Source organism: Neophocaena asiaeorientalis, unplaced genomic scaffold (assembly GCF_003031525.2).
Source record: "Neophocaena asiaeorientalis asiaeorientalis breed wild unplaced genomic scaffold, Neophocaena_asiaeorientalis_V1.1 scaffold49, whole genome shotgun sequence".
NCBI lineage: Eukaryota > Metazoa > Chordata > Mammalia > Artiodactyla > Phocoenidae > Neophocaena > Neophocaena asiaeorientalis.
Window position 1 is genome coordinate 438,520 of NW_020172456.1, and position 23,819 is coordinate 462,338.

The following is a 23,819-nucleotide window of genomic DNA, read 5'->3' on the forward strand; positions in this document are numbered from 1 at the left end:
TCATTTGCAATCCAAAGTGTGGCTTAGAAAACTCTTGTGGTGGGGCTAGTCATCGTGGAGTATATTTCTAATTACTTCCTTTTAGGAAAAAGAGTATTTCTTTATTACTATAATAATATTTATTAATTATAATAAATATAGAATATATATAATAAACACAAAATTATTATTATTATTATACAGTCAGTACAAAGCATTTTTCTTTTATTCCAATTGTAGGAGCACAAATTTTTACTGTGGGGCAAGTATTAAAAAAATCAGAGAGTGTACAAACCATTCCCTTCAAAACCATTAATCACACTGGGAAATGATCCTCAACTTTAAAGTCAAATATCCAATGACTTAACTGATAATGACTGTAATGGTGAGGTGGTGGTGGGGAAGAAGGAATGTGTTTTCTCTAAAGTGTGCGATTGTGTAAATTATAAGTAGATCGATATTTGATATCTGCTTACTCACTACCATCACCAAAATGCAATTCTCTTCTCCAGCACCATCTTTTGAGGAAACATCTGCTTCTTTAAAAAATTGTTGAGTGACTCATTCACTAATAGGCTCTGCAAGATGCAAGAATACCTAGAATTTGGACGCTGTCTTCAGTCTCTCATGACCAAGTTGTAAGTGCTTGAAGAAATGATGCACAGTCACATACCAAACTGTAAAGTATCATCTAAGACTCTGAGAACCTGGAAATGGCTTTGGTGACTCTTCAGCCTAAGACATATATTCCTGTCACCTTCTCCTTTATTGGTAGGAATTGGTGTACAAAAAAATACAGCCTCACTTTTTATTTTTTTAATCCAACTTCCCTCCAGTGAATGCCTCATTTTACTCATTGTATCTCCATTCTTCACAAAGCCCACTCACTGCCCACCAAGGGGCCATGCAGAGTTGATAAAGTCACTCTCGTCTCCATTCACCCAAAGATGAAAAAGGACACCAAAGTTTATTTCTGTGAAAGGTCTTTCTTTTATAGCTTGGACAGCTGTTCCCAAATGACTCCCTGTTAGAGATGGTTGATTTTTCCTCATGCCTAAAATTTCTTGCACGCTCAAATGAATTTTCCTTCTTCTTTGCCCATTAAACTTCCACTTATCCCACATCATTCAGCTGAAATATTTCCTCAAGGAAGGTTTCCCTGCCCCCACCTTGCATCCACATCCCTACCTTGTCACATGCCCTGCCATGACATGTGGCATGTGCCTTTGCTTCAGAGCACTCATCGAAGTATTTATTTGGAGATCACTTGATTAATCAATGACAGTCCCCCCGCACTAGACTCACCAGGGGCCATCTCTATTTTTGCTCACTCTTGTACCCTAGTGCCTCTCCCAGGACTTAGTACACCATAAGTGCTCGATAGGCAGTGTTAACAGAAAGCATTAATGAACAGTTGGTCAGAAATATGTTTATCAGTGCCCTCTGAGGAATGAAAACGAGAGAAACCTCAAGTTCCTCTTGCTATAATTCTAGTTAGTTAATTCTAAGAAAGGAAATTTTACTCATATGCTAAAGCACAGGCTATATCCTCCTGCTTCCTCGGCAACCCATCCAGGAGGACTTGAAGACATTTACTCACTCTTCCTGACCTTTGTTTACTTGTGACCAGCACAAGTAAAACAAAATAATATGTCAAGAAAATGCTTCAAAAATTCCTGAGCATGACAACTAAATGCAGTATGTGATCCTGGATTGGATCTTGGACTGGAAAAAAAGTAATTTTAAATCCCATTATGCACACTGGTAAAATCTGAATATGTACTCCTGGTGAGACTTTGTATCAGGGTTGCATTTCTTGATTTTGATAACAGTACTCTGATTTGTTTTTCCTTGTTCTTAGGAAATACATACTGAATGATTCAGGGTAAAGGAAATTATTTCTGCAACTTACTCTCAAATGGTTCAGGGGGAAATCTATATGTATCTATCTAAATATATCTATCTATATGTATCTATCTAAAACATCATAAAATATATGATGCTTTACACACACTCTCAAATGGCTCAGATATGTGTGTGTACATGTACACAGACACATATAAATATTTTTTATATACATTCACATAACGAGAGAGAGAATGATAAGCAAATGTGGCAAATGTTAACTGGTGAATCCGAGTAAGGGCATAAGGGAGTTTTATGTACTATCCTTATACCTTTTCTCTAACTTAGAAATTATTTGAAAATCAGAAGTTAAAAAAAACTCTGAGGAAGTAAATATATGTATATTTGTGCAATTTTATGTACATATGATGCATAATCACAATGTAATTAATACACACACGTATGAAGACTTTAGTCAGATTTCCAGTGCGATAAGCGCTGTAGGGTCTATAACTCCAATATGAAGTTGATTTTATATCAAAAGAACCACCCATAAAAGTTACTGATCGATGCTTTACTGCAAGTGTATAAAGATTATATATATATATATATATATATATATATATATATGTATGTTTAAAAACCTGGGTTGTCAGTATTTATGATCATGTTTTCCAGAGCCAGCATGATAGAAAAAAAGAAACAATCAGTCCTAGACTATTCCTATATAACATCAAATCTATCCATCAAGTAGGTCAGTTTGGGGTAAAATAGCAAAGAGACACACTTGTGGATATGCTGAGTTCTAGAAAAGATAGTTTTCTTGTGTTTATTTAATGAGTAAAATGAAAGTGAAGCGCTTTTCAAATTTCTCAGTTCCATCTATTGAGTAAGCATTGTGCCCCATGGGGCGGGGGCGGGGGGTGAAGGGAAGGAGGTACTGAAGGTTGTTCTTTGAGCATCATTAAAAAATGAAGACTTTCTCAGTGGCTAAGATCCCACCTGGTCCAACATGGTGACTAAGCTCCTTGAGGCACTACTGAAAGTTTCTGAGATGAGAATAGAACCATGGTGAAGGAAGTGGAGGAAAAAGTCAACGTGAATGGCAGCTGATAAGGTGAACATCTGTTTATCAAGTTCAATAATACAAATCAGCGTTTGTGCAATGCCTGACCCAGAGAGAAGCAGAAAGTAATTAGGAAATTGGAATGACTGTAAAAATACAATAAAGAATTATTTCGCCAATCTGTGAAATGGCATTTGGCAGTGGCTCCAGAACAAAACAATTCAGTAAACAAATGAAGTCATGACAAGGCAAGGTCATAAGGCAGCCTCTGAATGTGGCAAATGAAAAGTGACATCAGATTTTTTAATGGCTACAAATACAAATGTTTGCCCCTTAGCAGCACTGCCTGACTTTTTTCGAAACATGGCTTCTAAGATCAGTGATAATTTAAGCACATTATCAATTTCGCATTTCGATCTTCTGGACTACAGGTAGATGCTATTAAAAAGGAACATTCTTAGAAGTATAAAGCACAGTTTTAAAAAATCAATTATATGTAAATTTAAAAATATTTTCCATGTGATGACAGTCACAATTTTAACTATTTGATGGGCAGCTTCTGATAAATTCACTCACTAACAGAGCCACAAGAGTGAAAGACTTTGTCCCAGAAAACAAAACAGAAATCAGAAAGTCTTGGCAAGCTCTCTCATCTCTTAAATATGTATGGAAATCACTGCTAGTGCTGATATTTAAAAGTGGCTGCTTTTATCTTTAAACAACCCTGTTGTTTGAATAGACATGCTCCAGGCATCACATTTGGACCATTTGTTTTACCAGCTGTTTCTAAAAATATGTTCATGATGTAGACCTTTTCTGCCTATCGCCAAAATTGCTTTTGTTCAGGGCTTTTTCCCCCTTTCACAAGGGAAAGGGTAAAGACATGGAAAACAACAACATCTGCTGAAAGATCTCACAGCTTCAGGGAAGGACTACAGTCATAAGCTTTGCGTGGAAAAAAAAAAAAAAAAAAAAGAACCACCAAAAAACTCCAGTAAGCTACATGACTGAAGAGACTGCCACATTCTTTTGGATTAAAGGTAATCAAATATTTTAATTTGTTCATACAATCCTTATAGCAGCAGTGACAGATGTTCCCTACATGGAAGAGGGTCTCAATTAATCTACAGCTGGCTTAATTTCCTGGCCATCCTATCAAGGGAGAGGGAAGAAGAGGGAGGTGTAGAGAGAGGAATGCAAAGTTTTTAATTACTTCTCTGCAACTGCATTCTTTCATCTATTTATTACATCTAACAAGCATATGTACAGATGAGGAGAGGTCAGGCAGTGAGGGTGTACGTGACACCTAAAAGTTGGGTTAAAGAACCAATCATATTCCCAAGTGTCTGTTGAAGACCACTTCACAACCCATCTGTGTTCCTGGTTTCCAAGCACAGATTTTATACTTTCTGGTAGTGGGTCATTTGCAGGATACCTCGTGCCTCCTGCTGCTGTAGGACCACCTGGTGTGTCCATGGACCATTTGTCAGTTGATGAACAGGACTGACCCTAGGAAATTGGTGCACGCTCAGCTATCCAGAGTCCTACGTATCATCATCATCATTATCTCTGAATTCCTCTAGCAGCTTTCCTTGCAGGGCTTAAATCATGGACTTAATTTAAACTCACGGGAAAGACAGGATTCATGACTTTTTTCAAATACGGGTCTGGCAGAGTTCCTATATCTAAATATTCACAAGGGTTCCCTTGTTGGCCTCTTAATATTCTTTTACATTAAAATATATATAGAGAGAGAGACTTTCTTTTTAATTACAAATGTAACACATACTCAACATAGAAATTTTGGAGTATGAATAACAAAATAAAAATCACCCACTGACCACCACCTGACGATAATCACTGTTAAGTCTGTTACTGATAATATAATCCTTATACCAGATGCAAAACACCAACTCCTGATTTCTCAATAAACTTGATGTGCCTTTTTATTAGGCTAAATTAAATATAATACTTTCAATATTTAGATAATAAATTTCATGAAGCAAGAGGTTATTGGTATAGATTGCCCAAGAGACTGAAATGGTGGGAGGAAAGGAGAACTAAGTAGACAAATTCAGTAGCTGCCTTTAGTACAGGTCACATCCTTCCTTTTATCTGGGGACTAAGGTTTTGACCTCCTCTTGACACAAATAAGGATCATGTTATCTCAACTATAGGCTCATTCAGCTCTTCAAAACAGTCCTCTCTACTCTGCAATAAGGCTTAAACTGAGAAAACATTCTAGGTTTAGATTGGAGTCCTTAGAAATTTCCATTTTTCATAAGTTTTTTTGTTTACAAACTGATTGTGTCCTTCCAGTAACATGTATTCTAGAATTTTTTTGAAATCTCCCATTCTATTTTGTGCCTTTAATCTACTTTTTGTACTGAAATTCAAAAACTCTCTTATACTTAATATCTAAGTGACCTATGCCTGGAATAATAACTTCCTGGGGTCTCAGTGAAATAAACAGCTTGGTCTTAAGATCATTTAGTTCTTAAAAAATTTTAGACTTAGAAAGGTTTTCAGTTTTCAAAATTTATTAAATCTAGCTGTGGCAACATAGATAACACTCTAAACCTCTTTAAAGGTTTCTGGTTTCGGGAGGCTGGTTTATTTGTTTTCAGAGACAAGTAAAACATAAAAGAAAAATCTATGGGGAATGACTAACATCCAGTTGCCAATTTTTAATCAGTTAAAGATGCTACAAACAGTAACAAAACACGATTTTCATAGAAGACGTTGATTTTAACCATCAAGAACCACCCCCACCCAAACACAAGATATAATCTCAGAATATAGGGCAGTTCTGTAAATTTAACTTTGTGGAAACTCACTATATTGTCCTTACTTTTCTCATTTCACCATGGATCAGTGAAGGTTTTGGCATAGCTTGACACTAGTTTTGCTTTTGAGCTTGGGAATCACTGCTCTCATTTGTCTAACAATCTGTCCTCCATGTAGCAAGGTGATATCACTGACCATGCATCTCTAGAGCATACATTTGTTGAGTGTGTACCACGAGCTACTTAAACGAATTGCTTCACCATGTGTCCATAATTTCGTAGTTGGTCACCTAGTGACCAATAGAGAATTGTAGATTTGACCCCTAAATGGGTCAATAAATATACTGTCTTGTGTGGCAACAATGTCCAGTGGAAAGAAGATGACCAATTTCCACACATTTCCTCTGAATTCTCTGTTGAATGCTATCTCAGTTTAAAATAAAAAGCTCTGGGCTCTTTAAAAAAAACCTTGATACACAGTATCAGTAAAACAGCATGGATTATGGATGTAGGACACTCGGGATTTAATTCCAACCCTAATGGAAACTAATTCAGTGACCTTGAACAAATCAATTTACCTATGTAGGTTTTACTTTTGTCACCTAAAACAAAATCATTACAATGAACTTGAAAGTTCTTCAAGCATATACTCTTAAGAGTTACGTAAACTTAAAGATTATAATTTAAAAAAATTCTAAAAAGGCCTTTAGCTTTACGGGAGCTTAAAAGAGGAATTGCTATGTTTAATTCGATACTCAAGGTCACCAAGAGATATCTTAACCAGAAATCTTACTAAGAGCACATTCTTCAAACTTGATGAAGCGGTTAGATCTAAAGGAATTTAAAAAAATAGTCTTAAAAAAATAAACTTAAAAACATTGTGTGTCTAGGGAACTCTACACAGTACTCTGCAATGGCTTATATGGGAAAAGAATCTAAAAAAAGAGTGGATATATGTATATGTACAACTGATTCACTTTGCTTGTACATCTGAAACTAACATAACTTTGTAAATCAACTATACTCCAATGAAAATTGAAAAAAAACCCACACTATGCGTCTCTCATCGTTGAAAGTTGCTTGACTTTCATAGGGTTTGTTTTTATTTTAATGTTTTAAAAATATTTAATTTGAATGCTATTAAATGAGGGCGTGTTCTCCCTGGTTGATGAGTTCTCGCTATTGCAGATGTGTCATCTGTTGTGTCACCTGTGTCATCCTTGTCTATTTCATCTCATCACGTTACACGGCTGGCCCCTGGGGACTGAGTTTGCCCATTTGCTTTTATAGGGAAAGCTAGCAATAACTAAATGTAAATAAATAAAGAAATAAACAAACAAACAAACAAGCAAATAAGCAAGGGAATAAACCAACCAACCACATAGGAAAATACCAGGCTACTGCAAGCATAAAGGGAGAAGAAGATGGAGACTTTACTGCATTTTGCTATGTCCCTATCAGGTCATCAACAGTGCTTAATTTACCCTTGTTTTACTCTTGTTTTCTATTATCCCTTTGATCTCAGAAGCTTTTAAAACACTAATTCTAAATCATGTTGTTTTAAAAGTCAACCCGTGTACCTCCTGCCCCCAAAGTCCCTCCTAATGGTGCCATCTTTCTTCCTTTCCTGCATCATCTCTGCATTTCTTTTTTTTGCTTTCTTTTTGAGTCATAGCTCAGAACCTCACAACGCCAGGCACAATACCACAACAAGGGGCCTTGCTAATGGAGAAAGCTCATAATGTCATTACTTAGCATTCTGGCTCCCAAAAGTTAATGTTATGCTCCCTCTGGGGTTGGGATACATTAGGATCTGGTTTCAATAGTTTACTTGATGTTGTTCTTATACGGGTCTTTTGTATTTCTTTTCCGCAGATTTCTAATGTTAAAGATGCTAAAGGGACTAAGCATTAACTTATGGGGTCAAATCCTAAAGTAACAGACGCCACTTCCGCAGTAACACTAAATGTGGCCTTGTACCTGTATTTTCATAGCCTGCTCCTGTCTAATCTGTTGCCAGGTGGTAGAACACATTCTTCTCCTCAGGATATTGGATGCTGCATCCTGCACCCTACTGAATAATCCTCTGCCTCCGACATTCAGAGGACTAAGATATAAATAAATGCTTTTGCCTGCAGCGCAGGAAGGAGTCCTATATATTGTGCCCCTGCAATTCTGTTCTCCTCATTCACTGCCTGTGTCACCGAGAATGTTTTTCTCACTTTCCCCACAAAACTTATAAAGCTACAAATCAAAAAGTACAGGAAAAGAGGAGGTTCTCAGCAGGTTGCAAATATCATATCTCAGTCATTTAGACATTTGTCAGCTCAATAACCCACAGCCAAGGTTTGGGGAAGAATTACTGGGATGTGACACAGTATGTGGGCTGGAGTTCAAAGAAACGACTGCCGAAGAGGTCTGAAAGCAGGGAAGATGCAGCCCACACCCCAGCGGAGGCACAGAGTACAAAAGACAGATGTGCAAAAGGAAGGGTGAAACATCAAGCGCTTACAAAAAAGGCAGTGTACATGCTGTGGGTAGGGGACCCTGGTTTTGTACGTTTGCTTTTTGTTTTTTATCAAGTTTCATATATGAGATAATGTACATATTCAGAACAATGGTGAGAAATGAGCTTCCAATGTCCTTCCGCATCCTCTGTGGTCTCACGTGCTTAGTGGGGAACTCAACAAATGTTTATTAAGATTGACTATAAAATGGGCAAGAAGGATTCATCTTTTAAAAAAAGGAAATGACCACAAATTCCTAACCTATCAGATTTCTCTAGATCAGGGGTCAGTAGACTACCGAAATCCAGCTTGATGCCTGCTTTTTAAAATCAAGTTATATGGAATCACAGCCATAATCATTCATTTATGTGTTGTCTATGGCTGCCTTTGTGTTACGACAACAGAGTTGAGTCGTTATGACAGGGACTGTGAGACTCCCAAAGTCTAAAATGTTTACTCTCTGGCTCTTTATTGGCTTTTGCTCTGAGTGATTAGTCAGAAAAATCGGAATACTGAGCAATATAATATTGCCATGATCTTTTAGTAAAACGGGGGTATCTGCTTCAAAGCTAAGATGAAAGAAGAAGTCGACAACAGAGGGTCCTCAAGCATTTTCAACTCTACAGACTTCCCAGTTTAGGCTTCCGGATTGGTCAGGATGGATATAATTTGTAATGAGACCCTCAGATGCTTAAGCAAGCTATACTTTCCTTGGAAAGATTCTAATAAAAGCAAACCCAGCTTTAAAAAGGTACTTTCTATTTCATTGTGAATTTCAGTCCTTAATAAATCCTTTAAGATTCTTTTCTTGCATAGAAAATACAAGGGCCCAGAAAAGGTTTGGGGTTTTGTTTTGATTTTTCCTTTTTTATAGTTTGAGACATATAATGCAAGGAAGTGAGAAAAATGAAAGAGAAGATAAACACATGAGTAGGAATTTAAGAAATGTCAAGAGTACACAGATATCAGAAAGGGACTAAGGTAAGAAATGCATCCTCTCGGGTACACATTCACTTCTTTTGTGGCTGCCTATTAGCTGTAACATCTAAAACACTGTGTTCAAAGAACAGAATTATCTCAGAAATGAAGAAAATTCAGCATCTCACCAGACCTCTCACTACGAGCCTCTATTCTTAGAATCCTAACATCAGTTAAAGGTGGCTGTTACCTGATCATATGTTCTAAACAGGTCTGCTGATGAGCGGTGAGCTAGAAGTCCCCAGTGCACAATTACACAGGTGACATCAAGAGGGACTAACCTCACGTAAGTGATGGTTTTCATCCTGAATACTGGAACCATTCCACCTTGCAGGAAGCCACAGTAAGTTGTTTAAATCACAGCTGTTTGGATAAATCATAGCTAAACAATTTCATAACCCTTATCAACCAAGGTTTTCAAAGCCTTTCAGATACACAGTAATGAATCCATCTAACAAGTATTTCCCAATCATTTAATATACTCAATACACAAACCTTCTTTAATTATTATCAAAGAGGCAGGTAGCTATTTACATATATGGGTCAATGGAGAATACTATATAATGAGACTGTGTAACATAGGGATTCCTGTGTGGGCTCAGGGCCCCACTGTCTTGGGTTTAAATCCCATTTCTCCTACTTCCTTGCTGTGTGACCTTGAGACCATCCTTTGGCTCCTCTGTTCCTCAGTTTACTCATCTTTAAAATGGAGATGATGATAAAGCCCCTCAGGGGATTGTTATGAGGATTAAGGGAGTTAACAATGTAACGTATTTAGAACTATACCTACATATAGTAAATGCTCAATGAATATTTACTGAATGAAGGAACAAAGATGTAGCCCTGGAAAACTTACAGATGGAGGCCTAGAAATCACTTCAAGGGGCTTTATTCAATATTATGTGTGCTGTCACAGAAAGTAGACCACAGGGGCAGCTAAAGCTGACATTAAATCAAAGTAAAATATTGTACCATCAGCAACTCAGTCAGAGACCGTATCTTGTCAAAGTAGAAGGGCAAGATCCACACTTTCCTTTTAAATTCCCAGATTTCTCAAACTCTTTCACAAAGCAATGATTAAGTATCTAACAGTAAAAGTATTTTTTTAAGTTGCAGTCATTTTCTGCAATACAATGGTTATGCTGTTTTAAGTATTAATGTACTAGTTTTATGGGAAAATGTGGAAGTAAAGGGCACTGACATATTTCACTGTGAAGTTGGTTAATTAACGTGTATCAAGTAAATGAACTAAATAAAGTCCATTATGTTTTAAAAGTTACAAAAACATAACAACTGAGTAATGGAATCATGCTTAATATTATAATTATGTGCTAAGAAGTGCAGCTATTATAGTCTTTCCAAAGCTCGAGAAACAAAATTTGGAAACCTAAGAAATATCCTGTTCATCTTCATGTTACTAAGGGAGGAATTTTTGGCGTCTCTATTTTGAGGAAACAAAATTAGTGAAAGCTCCACAAATGAGCATGTCATAGTTCTAAAATGCGGTGCTCTGATAAGTGTTTAAGCCCAATCCTCTGTGCACACTGCAGTAGAAATGAGTTACCTATTTTCAAACAGATTTGGGTTTGAACCTTACCTCTGCCACTATGTGCAGGCATGTGACCTTGGAAAAGCAAACTTTCTGAGTCCTGATTTTCTCAATTGTAAGATGGCCACAATAGTTTCTACATCATAATAAGTGAAAATGAATTTTAAATAAAATACCATGTTTGAATGCACCCGGCACAGTGTAGCACCTTGGCCAGTGACATGCCAGAGCCAGCCCATGATAGCTGACTGCTACATTTTCGGGAATTTTCCAAGTTGGTTGTTAAACATAGCCATTATCAAAGATATATATATATAGATAGATAGATAGATAGATAGATATACATATATACACACACACACACATATATATACACACACACATATGAATACATTCTATTAAAAACAAAGGTAATAAAAGCTTAAAACTCAAGTCCATTGATATCCATGGTATCTGTGTGGTGAAAAAAGTGTATAATCGTGTGCTCATGAGCATTACTTCCCAATTCGGAGTTTAATATTGTCATATCTGTGGCTTCAAATCAGCCACAGAGGGAATATTCTATACTGTAGAAACTGTCACGCTACAGATTAAGGCTGTGTGTTTCTATGTGTGTGCTTGTTCTTATCATTTCTCAGCAAGCTTCTGATACCTGACTCATCAGGAATAACCCTCCCTCCTCCAGCTTTCCCTCCCTCCTCCCTTATCTGCCCTCTCTCTCTTCCTCCTTCACTCTCTCCCTTCCTTCCTTCATTATAAAGCTCTTAGTCCATAGACCCCACAAATTTCCTCTTCCTGTGCCCTTCCCCTGTACCCTTAAGAAGAGCAAAGAGCTACATTGACATGACTGAAACATCTCATCGTAAAACCATCTGCCTTGAAACGCTTTCTCTTCTCCAGGTTAAACATATGCACTTTTTAATCTTCAGATCCTATTTCAAAAATCAATCTATCAATTCATTTCACACCTATTTTATACTCTCTTGTTCAATCTTTACGGATAAGGAGGTTGAAGTTGTTACAGAAATTCATTTTCATACTATAAGCATCAAACAAACCAAATCACTCCAAGTTATGCGGCAAATTTCCTGGGTAATCACAGTATAATCCAGCGTCTGAATAATTAACTGGGCACTGTCTTCCACCTTTCTCTCAAGAAATTCAGACTCAATTCTCAGAACTAAAGTTATTGTGTATGTCTTATTCTTCGAAAAGAGAAAAAAAAAAAGAATTTAGGTCTAAGTCAAAGTGTTGGCTCTCTAATGCTTCCATGAATTAAAAAATAAAATATGTATCATTTGACTCAGAAAGATCAAAAGATAATCTTACCTTGAAATATGCATGAGGTAGAACCAGTGAGTTAAAAAGCTTTTTTTTTTTTTTTCTTTCCCTTGCCAAACACATTTATATTTTAGGTTAAAATACATAAACAAATAAATTTTATAATAAAACACATTCGTATTTCCACAAATTCCTCTCCAATTCAGGAACAGACACTGCTCTATACAGCAGAAACGATGACACTCCTCACTAGTCTTCTGAAAAAATTTTCTGTTGATCTGTTCCTGAAGAAAACGTCTAACTAGAAGATTGATAATCTATGGGAAAACTCCTTGGAAATTAGCTCTTACATGAAATCCCTTTAGCAGTAAGCCCATTTAATCATGCCAAAGAAATCAACAAGGGTTTCTTATTGTTGCTGATGGGGAGCTTGTTTAGCTATTATCATTAGTAATTTTCCACTGTAAGTTTTGCCTCCTTAGCCAGGTAAGAAGTGCAACTTATGACCTCCAGATGCAAACCAGTTATCAGCCTTACAATTCGACTGAAAATTTGTTTTGCTTCTTTGTGAAGTTCCCTAAGGGTAAGGTTAAAAAGAGAAACGATAGGGGAGTGAGAAATAAAGGGAGAGGATTTCAAACCACATATTACAAACAGAGAACAGAATCACAGAACGACACCAAGACAGTGGACTCCAAGACAAGATGGCAAGACAGATGTGCCAGACGAAACCCAAGCTTGACTGCTGTACCAGGGAAAGCAAGCACAAGAACAAAACCACACAGAGATGCTGCGAGGGCAGCTCTTGGGGCTGCCGTGATCCCGTGGAAATAATAATAAAGATGAGAACCCATGAAATTATAACTACAAAGAAAGTTATCCCCACAGCTCATACACTGGACTTGCTGGGTTAGCCTGGATGTATCACTTGGATGAAACACGAGATGGCGTTATTATAGCCCATGCACTGGTGATGGAGGCCATGGTTAGTTGATTAGCTATAAAACTCACTGCATGCCACACAATGATCCTGGGCTCGTCCAGAAATAAAAGATACAACAAAGAGTCTATATCTGCAATAAAATTCTTTTTATGCCATCTGAAATTTGTGGAGAGGGATGTGTTTCTCTGTTCATTCTGCATGTTTTTCTTTTATTACTATTATTTTTTTTCTGGCTCATTCGTCCTTTTTTTCAATGAAATGCATTGTCATAAAGGGGAGAGTAAGGACAAGTGGCCTGTGCAGATATAAGGAAAAATAAAAAGGGGAAAGGAGAAAATTTAAATAAAAAATATATAGGAGGAAGAAGAGGAAAACAAAGTACTTCATTTGTTTGTACACAACTTTCTTGGATTTTGTTGGTGTTTGTTTTGTTCTGAGCATAAATACTGGAGGGATATGCTGAAGGGGGAGAAATTTGAGATTAGGATGGCAAGAAAAGATTTTGTTGCCTTGGTTGATTTGTATATCTATATATCTCTCAGTATTTAAAAAATAATGACTCAAAAAATTATAGCAATGAGTTAAAAATAGCCATAATGACCAAAACACTAAATACGAATCAAAACAAAATAAACGGAACCACCAAAAATTCATGCGGCACAAGATGAGGTAAAACAACAGAAAATGTTTTTCAAATATATACAAAGTATATATCTATTTATATATATACACAGGAATGTGTGTATATGGATAGATATATCTGTATAATTTTTTCTCTCTACCCCTCCCAAGGATAATTGAGTTATGGAATCATCATCATAATTATGATAAAGAAAAAAACAAAACCTAAAGAAAAGTTAACATGCTTTTCCACCAAGTTAAAACAGTATCATGCATGTCTATGTTGGCTGATGTAAGAATGATGGTATGAATTTCTGTGTAAACACATGGCTGATGGCAGGGGCTGTTGTTAATCTCTGTTTACATTATTCTAATATCATTTATACTGTGTCTATATATATATGGAACAACAGGCTCTATATATTTAGTATATACACATACATAAATATATATATGTACACACAGTATATATACTGGGGCTTATGGGAGAAAAAATACAGCACAAAAAGAATAAAAGAAAACACATAAAAGCCTCTCTTTTAAAACCCAATCCCTCTTTATTTATTAATTTTTCTCGGGTGCGGGGACTTGCTTAATGATTTCATTAAGCTCACTCCTTAACAACTACTTGCACTGGCATTTGAAATCAGGAAGTTCTCATAGCGTTTGAAATCAGGAAGTCTGGCTTGAAATTCTCCCTTCAACACGCCCATCCTTATGAACCTATTACCTAAGAAGCCCTGGCCCTAGGCCATACTGTATATGTGCAGTACTAATTTTGCAACCATAACGAATCAGAAATTCTGTGCCCCCAAACTAAGATATAGAAGAATGCTCCCTGGGGTTAACTGATTCTGCCACTGGGTGGCATCATCTGTGGTTTTTCTTGCCTGTCCTTGGATGGGGTATGCTAATTGCTGAATTAGAGACCTCTCCTTCGAGTTGAGTTCTGATAATATTCTAGGCATTTCCATTCATTGTCTACATTGTTTCTTCCCTTCTTATCCCTCCTTTCCTTTTATTCCCCTTATTTTTGTATCTGTCTTCCCTAATAGACTATAAACTCCTGGAAGGAGTGTCATCTTGTTTTTAATTTCCTAGAACCTACTCCAGTGTTTATACATAGTAGTCACTAAAAACTGTTGCATAAATAAGTGATTTGTTAAACTTTCAACTGGAAGTGTATATACTTACACACTGATCTTATTGATTCCCTCTCCTTCCCAACATCACCAAAAAATCTTGGGTAATGGAGATGAATAGAATTTTTTTCATTTTTACCACTTTTGTTATTAGATTCGTTGTTCTGGTTATAAAATCTGTGATAATGATCAACCCACATTTTATGCACACCATGCCTGCACTATCAATGGCCTAATAGCCAATTAGCTGATTTTCCTATACTTATATTTCTATCCTTATTCTTATTTTCAAAGCATTTTGTCATTAGGGATTTAAAGGCCACATATTTGCTCCAGTCACTTAAAAATTAGCTTGGGCTGGGGTGGAGGTGGGTTATAAAAAAGTGAAGTAACTTATCACTGAGTGGGTTAATGAATGAAGATAGAAACTATACCATTAAATTAGGAACATTATAACCCATGAATGTACTCTATTAATTTATAAATCAATGAAGGAAATTCAAAACTTGGTAGGATTTAGCCTAGACCTAAATATGTGAATAACTGTTTGCTTTGTGTACATTGAACGTGTATTAGAGCTCAAATGTAAAAATTACTCATGTCCACAGCCAATAATGATGAATTAAATTAATGAAATTTACATCTACTTACATCCTTCTTTCCGAAGCTAAAAGATTTCTCAGATTACTTCTATTATACCTTTATTCAAAGTGTTTTTAGGTGGACCCTAAAATTCAAGGTGAATTCTGGACACTGTGACAGACATTCCTATGGCATTTCATTTAGGCATTTACTATTCAACTATACACTGAATAGTTACTTGACTGATGATTATTTAAACATGATTCTATTTACCAATCATGAGTTTCCATATGGAAAAATCTTTCTAAAATTAAATAAAAATCTATTTATTTGTAATGAAAATATACAAGTTGCTAACTTCAAGTTTGCTGGAGACACAAATGACAAAATGCATTTCTATAAACTCTTAAGATTACCAACATCATATTTAAGGTCGATAATCAGCACACTTATTATTTTTCATCTATGGATTCTGAAAAATAAAGCTCTCTTTCTTCCTATCCTTTATTAGAAAATTATTATTGTCTTAACACTTCAGCTGCGTCCTCCGCAATGTTCCAGCAAATAAAAACTAAGGATTTGCTGGGCTTTTAACAATTCAGTGCCAGATTTTCATATTATAAATACTTTACTGAGGCATCTCAAACTGATAAAGACTAAGAACCCAGTTCTACCTGGAGAACATAAACAGGAAGAAGCTCTTGGTGTTTTGCCAAAATTAAATTTCACCGTAATGGGTCGGGTATTATGTTAGTGTGAGGAACAAAGTAGCAATAATACCAAATGCAAATGTGAGGACTGTAGATTTGAGAAGTAAAAATACATCTGAGAATCACTCTGGGAATAGTAATTATTTTGTGATCTCAGATTACTGCCATTAGTTTAAACATCTCCCTCAATCCAACCATTATAAATTGTTTAGCACAGTCCTATTGATAGATGGATGTGTTTCATCTTTACTTCCTTTTACTGTCTGCCCTCTGGTGCAAGTGCCGTCCCTTGAGATTTGATCAAGGACACTTAACAAAAGTGGAGGCAAAAAACCCCGGCTAATTGACACCCAGAAAAATGTACCCCTAGATAATGGCTGGATGAATCAATATAGTTGTTAATTACTGCCATGCCCATTTCTCAGGTGCAAAAGGCATTTTTTTTCACTTTTCTCCTCTGCTCTGTGAACCCTGCCCCCACGATTTTTAGAATCTTAAGACCATAGACCACATAAAATTCAGACAATTGATAATTTTTAAATATACAGAAGCGAATCTGACAACACATTAGTTTTGATGTTATTTTTTTTTTCCCGAAAGATGGACACACTGGGCATAGGAGTTGGGGGGAGGGAGAGAGAAGGAATGAAAAGTGAATTTAAACCCTTTATCTGTATTTCAGAATCCATTCCCACATTTTAGATCATGAAGGTAAACTTACTAAAGACCTTAATTTTTATTTGGCTTCCACAATCTCATGAGAGAATCTCATTTCCTAGTGGTTATTTGAACCCTCTCCAGCTTGTCTATTTGTTGTTGTTGATTACAAAGAGGTAAGAAGGACAATGAAATATGCATTTACTGCACAATTTAACAACAATAGAAGTGTAGTTGGGAAGAAAAGGGTTTATATGCAAAGACATAAGTCTAAAATACCAAATAGACACCTCCTTCTTTGGTAGAGGACACAATCAATGTTTACAAATTAGGAAAGTTAAAATCCTGACCCTCAACTTTATGTACTTGAACAGTTATTCAAATATTCTTCTGAATATATTTATTTGATACAGATGGATTCATTATGACTTTATAGTTCACAATTTCAATTCTGAGTTCTCAAAGCAAATGTCCAGAAAATGCAACTCACTATAAAATGATCTAGTTCCCAGCCAAAGAAGGGACAGGGTAAGGTAGAGAATTATTTTTGCTAAAGAAACATGGATTTTGTTAGGGCGATACTTACTTGTATGAAATCATATATTTTAAAATAATTCACCAGGTTTTATTTAGCTGTTTAAAGGGAGATGAAGTGAGAGGTATGAAAAATCTCCAATTTTAATTTAAGATTATGAGGTATTTTGGGAGTCATACAAATTCAGTCAACAAATACTAATTGAGTTTTCACTCTGTGCCTTGCTCTCATGATTTAGGCTTTTTAAAAAAATCTCATTTACATATGTTCCAGCAAAAATATACAGAGAAAACTTGAAATCCATTGGATGTAAAAAGTTTCTAAACTATCATCAACCACACTCTAAAAAAATTTAGGTTGTCCTTAAAGAACTAAGCTACACGACTAAGCTATACCAAACCAGGGTGATCCCTAAATGCCAAAGTGGGTTGTGAGTATAAAAGTCATTTGCTTACATCTGACTCAAAACCAGCAGCTTTGAAACCCAAAGAAATATCATTTCATTTAAAATTTGATGCCCACATGGACACAAAAGTTGTTGAATATAACATATACTAAAGTTATGAAAAGTTTATACAAATTTATGAAAAGCAAGAGCTTCTAGTGGACCTAAATTAATCAGGAAAGAACCTGTAGAAGTTAAATACCTTATTACTGAGACAGCCTAGAAAATCATAAATTTGGTAACAAAGTAAGAGAAGATAAGGTAATTGCAAATAAGATAGAACAAGATTAGCCGAATTTAGTGTATTTCCAGCAAACATCAGGCCCGGTAAAGAGTAAAATTTTAGAAACTGAGGTAGTGAATTAGAATGTTTAAACTTAGAATTTTAATCTCAATATTCACATAGAATCTCAGGATTAACAGTTTATGTCAAAGTTATGTAAATGTCATCATTGTCCACTGCTGCATGGGCAACGGAAGACCTCTCTTTAGGCAGTGTGAAACTTAACCCCAGAAACAACTGATTTGATGGTTCTGATTTTTAATCTGTAATATTTCTGGAAAATCTTAAGGCTATAGAGATATTTCTCATAAAAGGCAAAAAAGGACTTGACAGCTCTACGCATGTAATCTTCATCAGTATTAATCAGGTTCCCAGGGCAAAACCTCTGCATCAATAGGTATATCTATCTCCTTCCTACATTAAATATGCCTCCGACATATTTCCCTGTGCATCTGAATCGCTTACCAGGAATACTTTATGGAGTAAATTTAGAAAGAAGAAATGCTCATTCTTCGAATGTGATGAGTTAAATAATCCCAGGCAGAGGGGATCAATATCAGCCTCTTGGAGCTACGTGTTAGCTCCTTCGGAGTGGGCATCCTGTCACTTGCTTTATTTATATATTCCCTCCCATGCTCCCTTGCAGAACACAACAGATTGTTTTAAAAACTGTCTTTATTCCCCCACCCGCCCCATGTAATTATATCACTCAAGAAATGCTGGCATTGAATTTCTGTCCTCTGCTTTTGAATCAGATGAAACACCTGTGCAGTCACTGAAAAGCAAATGGACTCGGTCTGGGGCTTTTCAAGTTTGGGCCTGTTTATGTTCAATACCAAATGGTAACATACCCACAACCTGGGGAGCCATAGACCTTGTGAATCAGATATCTAGAAAAGCCCTCTGTCTTCTTATGGAGGTTGCTATGGAGATGACGGTGTGTAGGAGGGGGAGGCAGTAGGGGAAGACAGTGGTGATAATTGAGAATGATCAAGCCTAGATTTTTATAAGACTTAATATCCAGAGATTTGATAAACATTGTTATATATATACAGATATCACTGCTATGAAAGCAAGAAAACCAGAGAAAGGATACACAGAGAATCCAAATTGAAATCTAGGTATCTTAAATTATTGACCACAAAATCAGTGAATTTAACCTGCATCTTGGAGATCATGCCCTATTCATATCTGAATCCTTAATACGTAGCACATACCTAACATATACAACTGACCCTCAAAAAATATTTGTTGAACTGAATTCTGTTGGAGGGGTAAGTTAGATAATAGAGCTCCATATTCTATTTTCCAACAGCTCATTTGCGAAAACTATTAGAAAAGTAAGGATTCAAATCTTGAGATACACTGTATCCTGCCTGAGGGCTCAGAAATATTTATTAAATGAATGAATAAATCAATTATTTAATTAATGAAAATTTGTTGCCCACGTTCTGGTATAGATTAGACATATCTTCCCTTTAGAGTTAAAACCTCACTTAGAACACTGAGATAGTGACCCAATAATCTGAAAAAAAATCTGACCAGCCAGGTCAAAGTTACTTTCCTCCCACACAGCTGAGCGTCCAAAGGAACAGATAACACTCCAGAATGGAAAGGCCCTGCAAATTATTGACATGTCCCTATGTAATGCTAAGAACAGGAACCCACAGAACTTCCTGGATCCAAAGCCATTTGCAAGATACCAAGCAGTCAGGCTTCCACAAAATCGGAAAATTGTAAATAATTTTAGGGTAACAAATGGAAGATTTTCACTTTTGTTATACTCATTTTTTTAATGAATCTTAAATTTCTCTAGAATTAGCAAAGGAAATGTTTAATGGCTCCCCTTTATTTTTAAAGAAAAGGAAAAAAAATTAAAGCAACCCAAAGAATCAACTAGAAAATTCTATTTATTTCTCTTAGCCTTTACAGAAATCAGATCCTAACCCAACTCCAGCTTTTAACTCTATTAAACATACACAGAAATTCGATGATATCTGTTCTCTATTTTATATATATATATTCATATATATAAATATTTAACTTATAGCAAGTCTCAAAACAGACCACTTGGGAAAGTTGATAGGAAATAATCAGGGACTGCAGATGCCTGCTGGACATTATATCACATATAGCTCACTATAAAGAAAGACCATAAAACATCAAAATGTATCTGGGTGCAAAGGGGGAACACACTGAAGCTTCTAATTGCCAAAGTACTCTCAACTCCAGCACAGTAGATACATTTCGAAGCATCTCAGCCGTTCACATGGCATGGTTCTGTCCTAATTTTGTGTTTCCTATGTTATATCGCTGCACAAATTCTCTAAACACACAATGAACAAAATTAGTATAAATATAATACCATGCTAACTGCTGTTGAAATCCCATGGAAAAAATTATTTTTGGTTTTTGATTTTGTTTCGTTTGCCACTTAGAGTCAGAACAGTTCATGAGGTTTACATGATCTTTATGGCCCCACTTCAGCTTTATGTTTTTTTGACGTCAATCCAATATAGAAGTCTCCGTGTCCCACCCCCTGTCAATTTCGTAGCTGCCACTGGCTGCTATACATTTGCTGCTTTGGTGGTTAATCTGGGTGTCTGATTGCTCCAAGTTATGTCTTATGGACTTTTCTTTAGCTAGTCAAGGAAGTGACTTTAAATTTCCCTGGGATCTTATGGCTCCTTCCATGGGATTTGATGCTTTCGATTGATATTTATATATGTATTTATATACATATATAGATACAGGAAATACACACATTAACACACTATAATATATATATATATAAAACACATGTATATTCACATATACGTATGTATTGTTTTTTGCAAATGAAAAAATAAAGCAAGCAAAACAAGACTGACCTAACCTACCTGTACTCGGCTCACATTCAACGAAGTCTTCGTCATCGCTTGAACATTCGGCAGATGAAACAAGGTCATCTGACGTTGGCTGCACATGTCAAAGAAAACATAATGAGGTAGGGGGAAGAGAGAGGAGAGAGAGAGAGAGATAAGGAAACCAATGAGCAAAAGCATCAAAGACTTATCACTGTGTCCTGCCTCCATCAACATTGCTGTCTCTCTCCTCTAAAGAGGGTATGCTGTAGGGTAGAGAACGTTAACTGCTGTGTAGCTTTGAATGGCTCTGGGTCCAGAGCTGTGTGGGTCTATGTAAAGCTGAGTGCCCCAAGGTGGCCTGAGGAGGCTGAAGGCTATCCTATCCCTGTAGATCACATTGTGCAGCCTGACTCTATCCTGACTTTAATTTCAATTTTGAGACTCAGAAGGGCAGGAGAAGGGCTATTGCAAATGGTGGCAATACAAGGGAGCAAGCCAGCGCAGAAGAACTACCCTGCAGCTTGGAGAGGGTTTCAACACATATGGTGTGCAGTCTCAAGTGTATGATTTGGTGGTCGTGAATCTACAGGCTGGCATAATGAATGAACACGGTGGAACGCAGTCTGTTCGGGAATAGCATAATGGCTTCTCTCACTATCGGCGATTCTTCACGTAACTGCTGCAGTTAGTTGAATTAGTAACGTTGACCAGCAGACAGACACTACAAGGCAGCCTCTAGACACAGGTAAGGCTGTTTCTGAAGACAGCAGAAAAAATTTTGATTGCAACAAAAGTAATTCAATTTGAGACCATTTTTTTCTCTATTGAATCCTGCAGAAATTCCCCAATGCCAGGGAATCTGCTGCTGCAAGAAATATAGGGGACTGTGGGTGTGGGCAGTAAGAAGGCCCCTTGCTACACAGTAGGCGAGAAAAGTACTTTCTGTACCTGGTACATTCTACATGCACAATAAACACTCTTTCAGTCATTCCCTCAATTATTAAGCTACAGATCTTGTCTAAAAACCAAACTTTTGTCCTACTCTGTGCGTAAGAGTACTCAATGTATAGCAGTTGTTCAACAAATGCTCATTGATTTCTCCTTCCTGATGTTAATAATATCAACTGACTTGCCGGTCTTATTATTCCCAAAGCATTGAAGCCTGAATCCATATTCAAGAGGAAAAGCAATTACAAGTCAGATGCTGTGCTAGACATGTATATATGCTTATTAGTTGTAGTTATTACTAATTAATTAGACACAATTCTCACAATGGTCCTTTGGGACAGGGATAATTATTACACTTTTAAAGGGAACTGAAGTTCAGAGAGGTTAAGCAAGTTGCTAAAGGACCCACAGCTAGTAAAAAAAACATAGTGAAGATTTGAATAGATACATCTTAGTCAAAGTCTGTATCTGTAGCTCCCATAGGCTTCTTTATACCCCTCCTTACACGATGTTATGGACTGAACTGTGCCCCCTCCCAAATTCATATGTTGCAGTTCTAACCCCCTAGTACCTCAGAATGTGACTGGTATGTGGAGATGGGGTCTTTGAAGAGGTAATGAAGTTAAAATGAGGTCATTTGGGTAAGTAATTCCAACATGACTGTTGTCCTTACAAAAAGATGAGATTATGACACACATACACACACACACACACACACACACACACACACACATAGGGAAGGCCATGTGAAGGCACAGGGAGAAGATAGCCATCTACAAGCTAGGGGGAGAGGCCTCGGAAGAAACCAACACCCCTGACATCTTGACCTCGGAATTCTAGCTTCTAGAACTGTGAGAAAATACATTTCTGTTGTTTAAGCCACCCTGTCTGTGGTACTTTGTTATGGCAGCCCTAGCAAATGAATACACATGACAACCCATATGCTTAGTGTTTCCAGACAACATCCTTCTTGAAACAGACATAGTAGGCACAGAATTGCTGGACACAGCAAAGAACAGTAGAAAAACCACATTAGGTAATGGATTTTGCTTAATTAACAGTGGCAGAGAGGTGACTTAAACCACGTAATTGATCTTTATTCAATACCTGTCAGGGAGATACTTCTACCTCTGCTTCTCCTTAAAGTCAACAGAAAAAGATTTTTCAAACATACTATTTTTATTGTCAACTAGACACTACTGAAATGTGCATTTCATTTCCACAACTGATGCTGGCAGCTGTATCCTGGAGCACCATTATTCGCGTTAGAGAGATCATGAGCTCACTCTCTTGGAGTTTCCTGCTATGATGGGGCCCAGTACGGGTCCACTTCCGCTCATTAAGGGAAGGGAGGTGATAAGAGAATAAATATTAACTGTGTAAAGGCAGAAGCAATTAGAAGAGGCAAACACCATTTTGGGAAGGGCCACAATTATTGTTTGATTGTTCTAAAGCATGCATTTTCTATGGGGATGATATCCACCCATGCCCCTCCCCCAGCCAGCAATAATTGTTTTGGGCAAAAGGGGGAGGATCTTAGATATGAAAATGGCTTGTGATCAGCCAAGAGCCACAGTACTAAAATGAATATACAGCATATCTGGTGTTAAAATTTTATGAAGAAGGACAATTAGGAAAAGGTCTAAAAGTCTTCTTAGAGGCTGGTAATGAAAAAGAGGTTGAGAATACATTTCTAAAATGTAATCAAGTGAAAATTAATTGTCAGTGACTTGATTACAAGGACCTTACAGAATGGCCCATATAGGACTTAACTAGCTTTGATCCCTAGAAAACTGGTAAGTTAATGAAAATCTAGTGAGCTTGTCTCAAGAACTGAAGGCCAGGCAATAAAGTTTAAAAAGGTCACTGAGCAAATGTATAAAAACAATGCATAACTCTAATAGAAACCAAAAGAGGCATTAACATATTAGTGGAATCTTTAACTTAATACCAAAAAGTATCTTAATTTTTAAGAGAATTAAGATTTTACTTAATCCTTAGAATTATCTTAACTTTTATTGGCTAAAGAAACAAGGTAAGGTTTTTGTTTGTTTGTTTTTGTTTTCGGTTTTTTGTCTTTTTTAAGGTAAGTACTAGGCTCTGTGGTGGAAAGGAT

General features: G+C 36.6%; 1 protein-coding gene across 6 annotated transcripts in view; it reads right to left on the bottom strand.

Annotated features, from left to right (window-relative positions):
• NRXN3 (neurexin 3) overlaps positions 1 to 23,819 on the bottom strand; it is a 1,577,176-nt gene that overhangs the window by 27,958 nt on the left and 1,525,399 nt on the right. For 4 of the 6 annotated variants that reach the window (XM_024737819.1, XM_024737820.1, XM_024737821.1 and 1 more), the window contains one exon: positions 20,789 to 20,867. In XM_024737819.1, the coding sequence (XP_024593587.1) occupies positions 20,789 to 20,867 (79 nt within the window). Of the gene's footprint in view, positions 1 to 20,779; positions 20,868 to 23,819 lie in introns of all 6 variants that reach the window. The other 2 variants (XM_024737822.1, XM_024737824.1) reach the window with 1 other exon arrangement.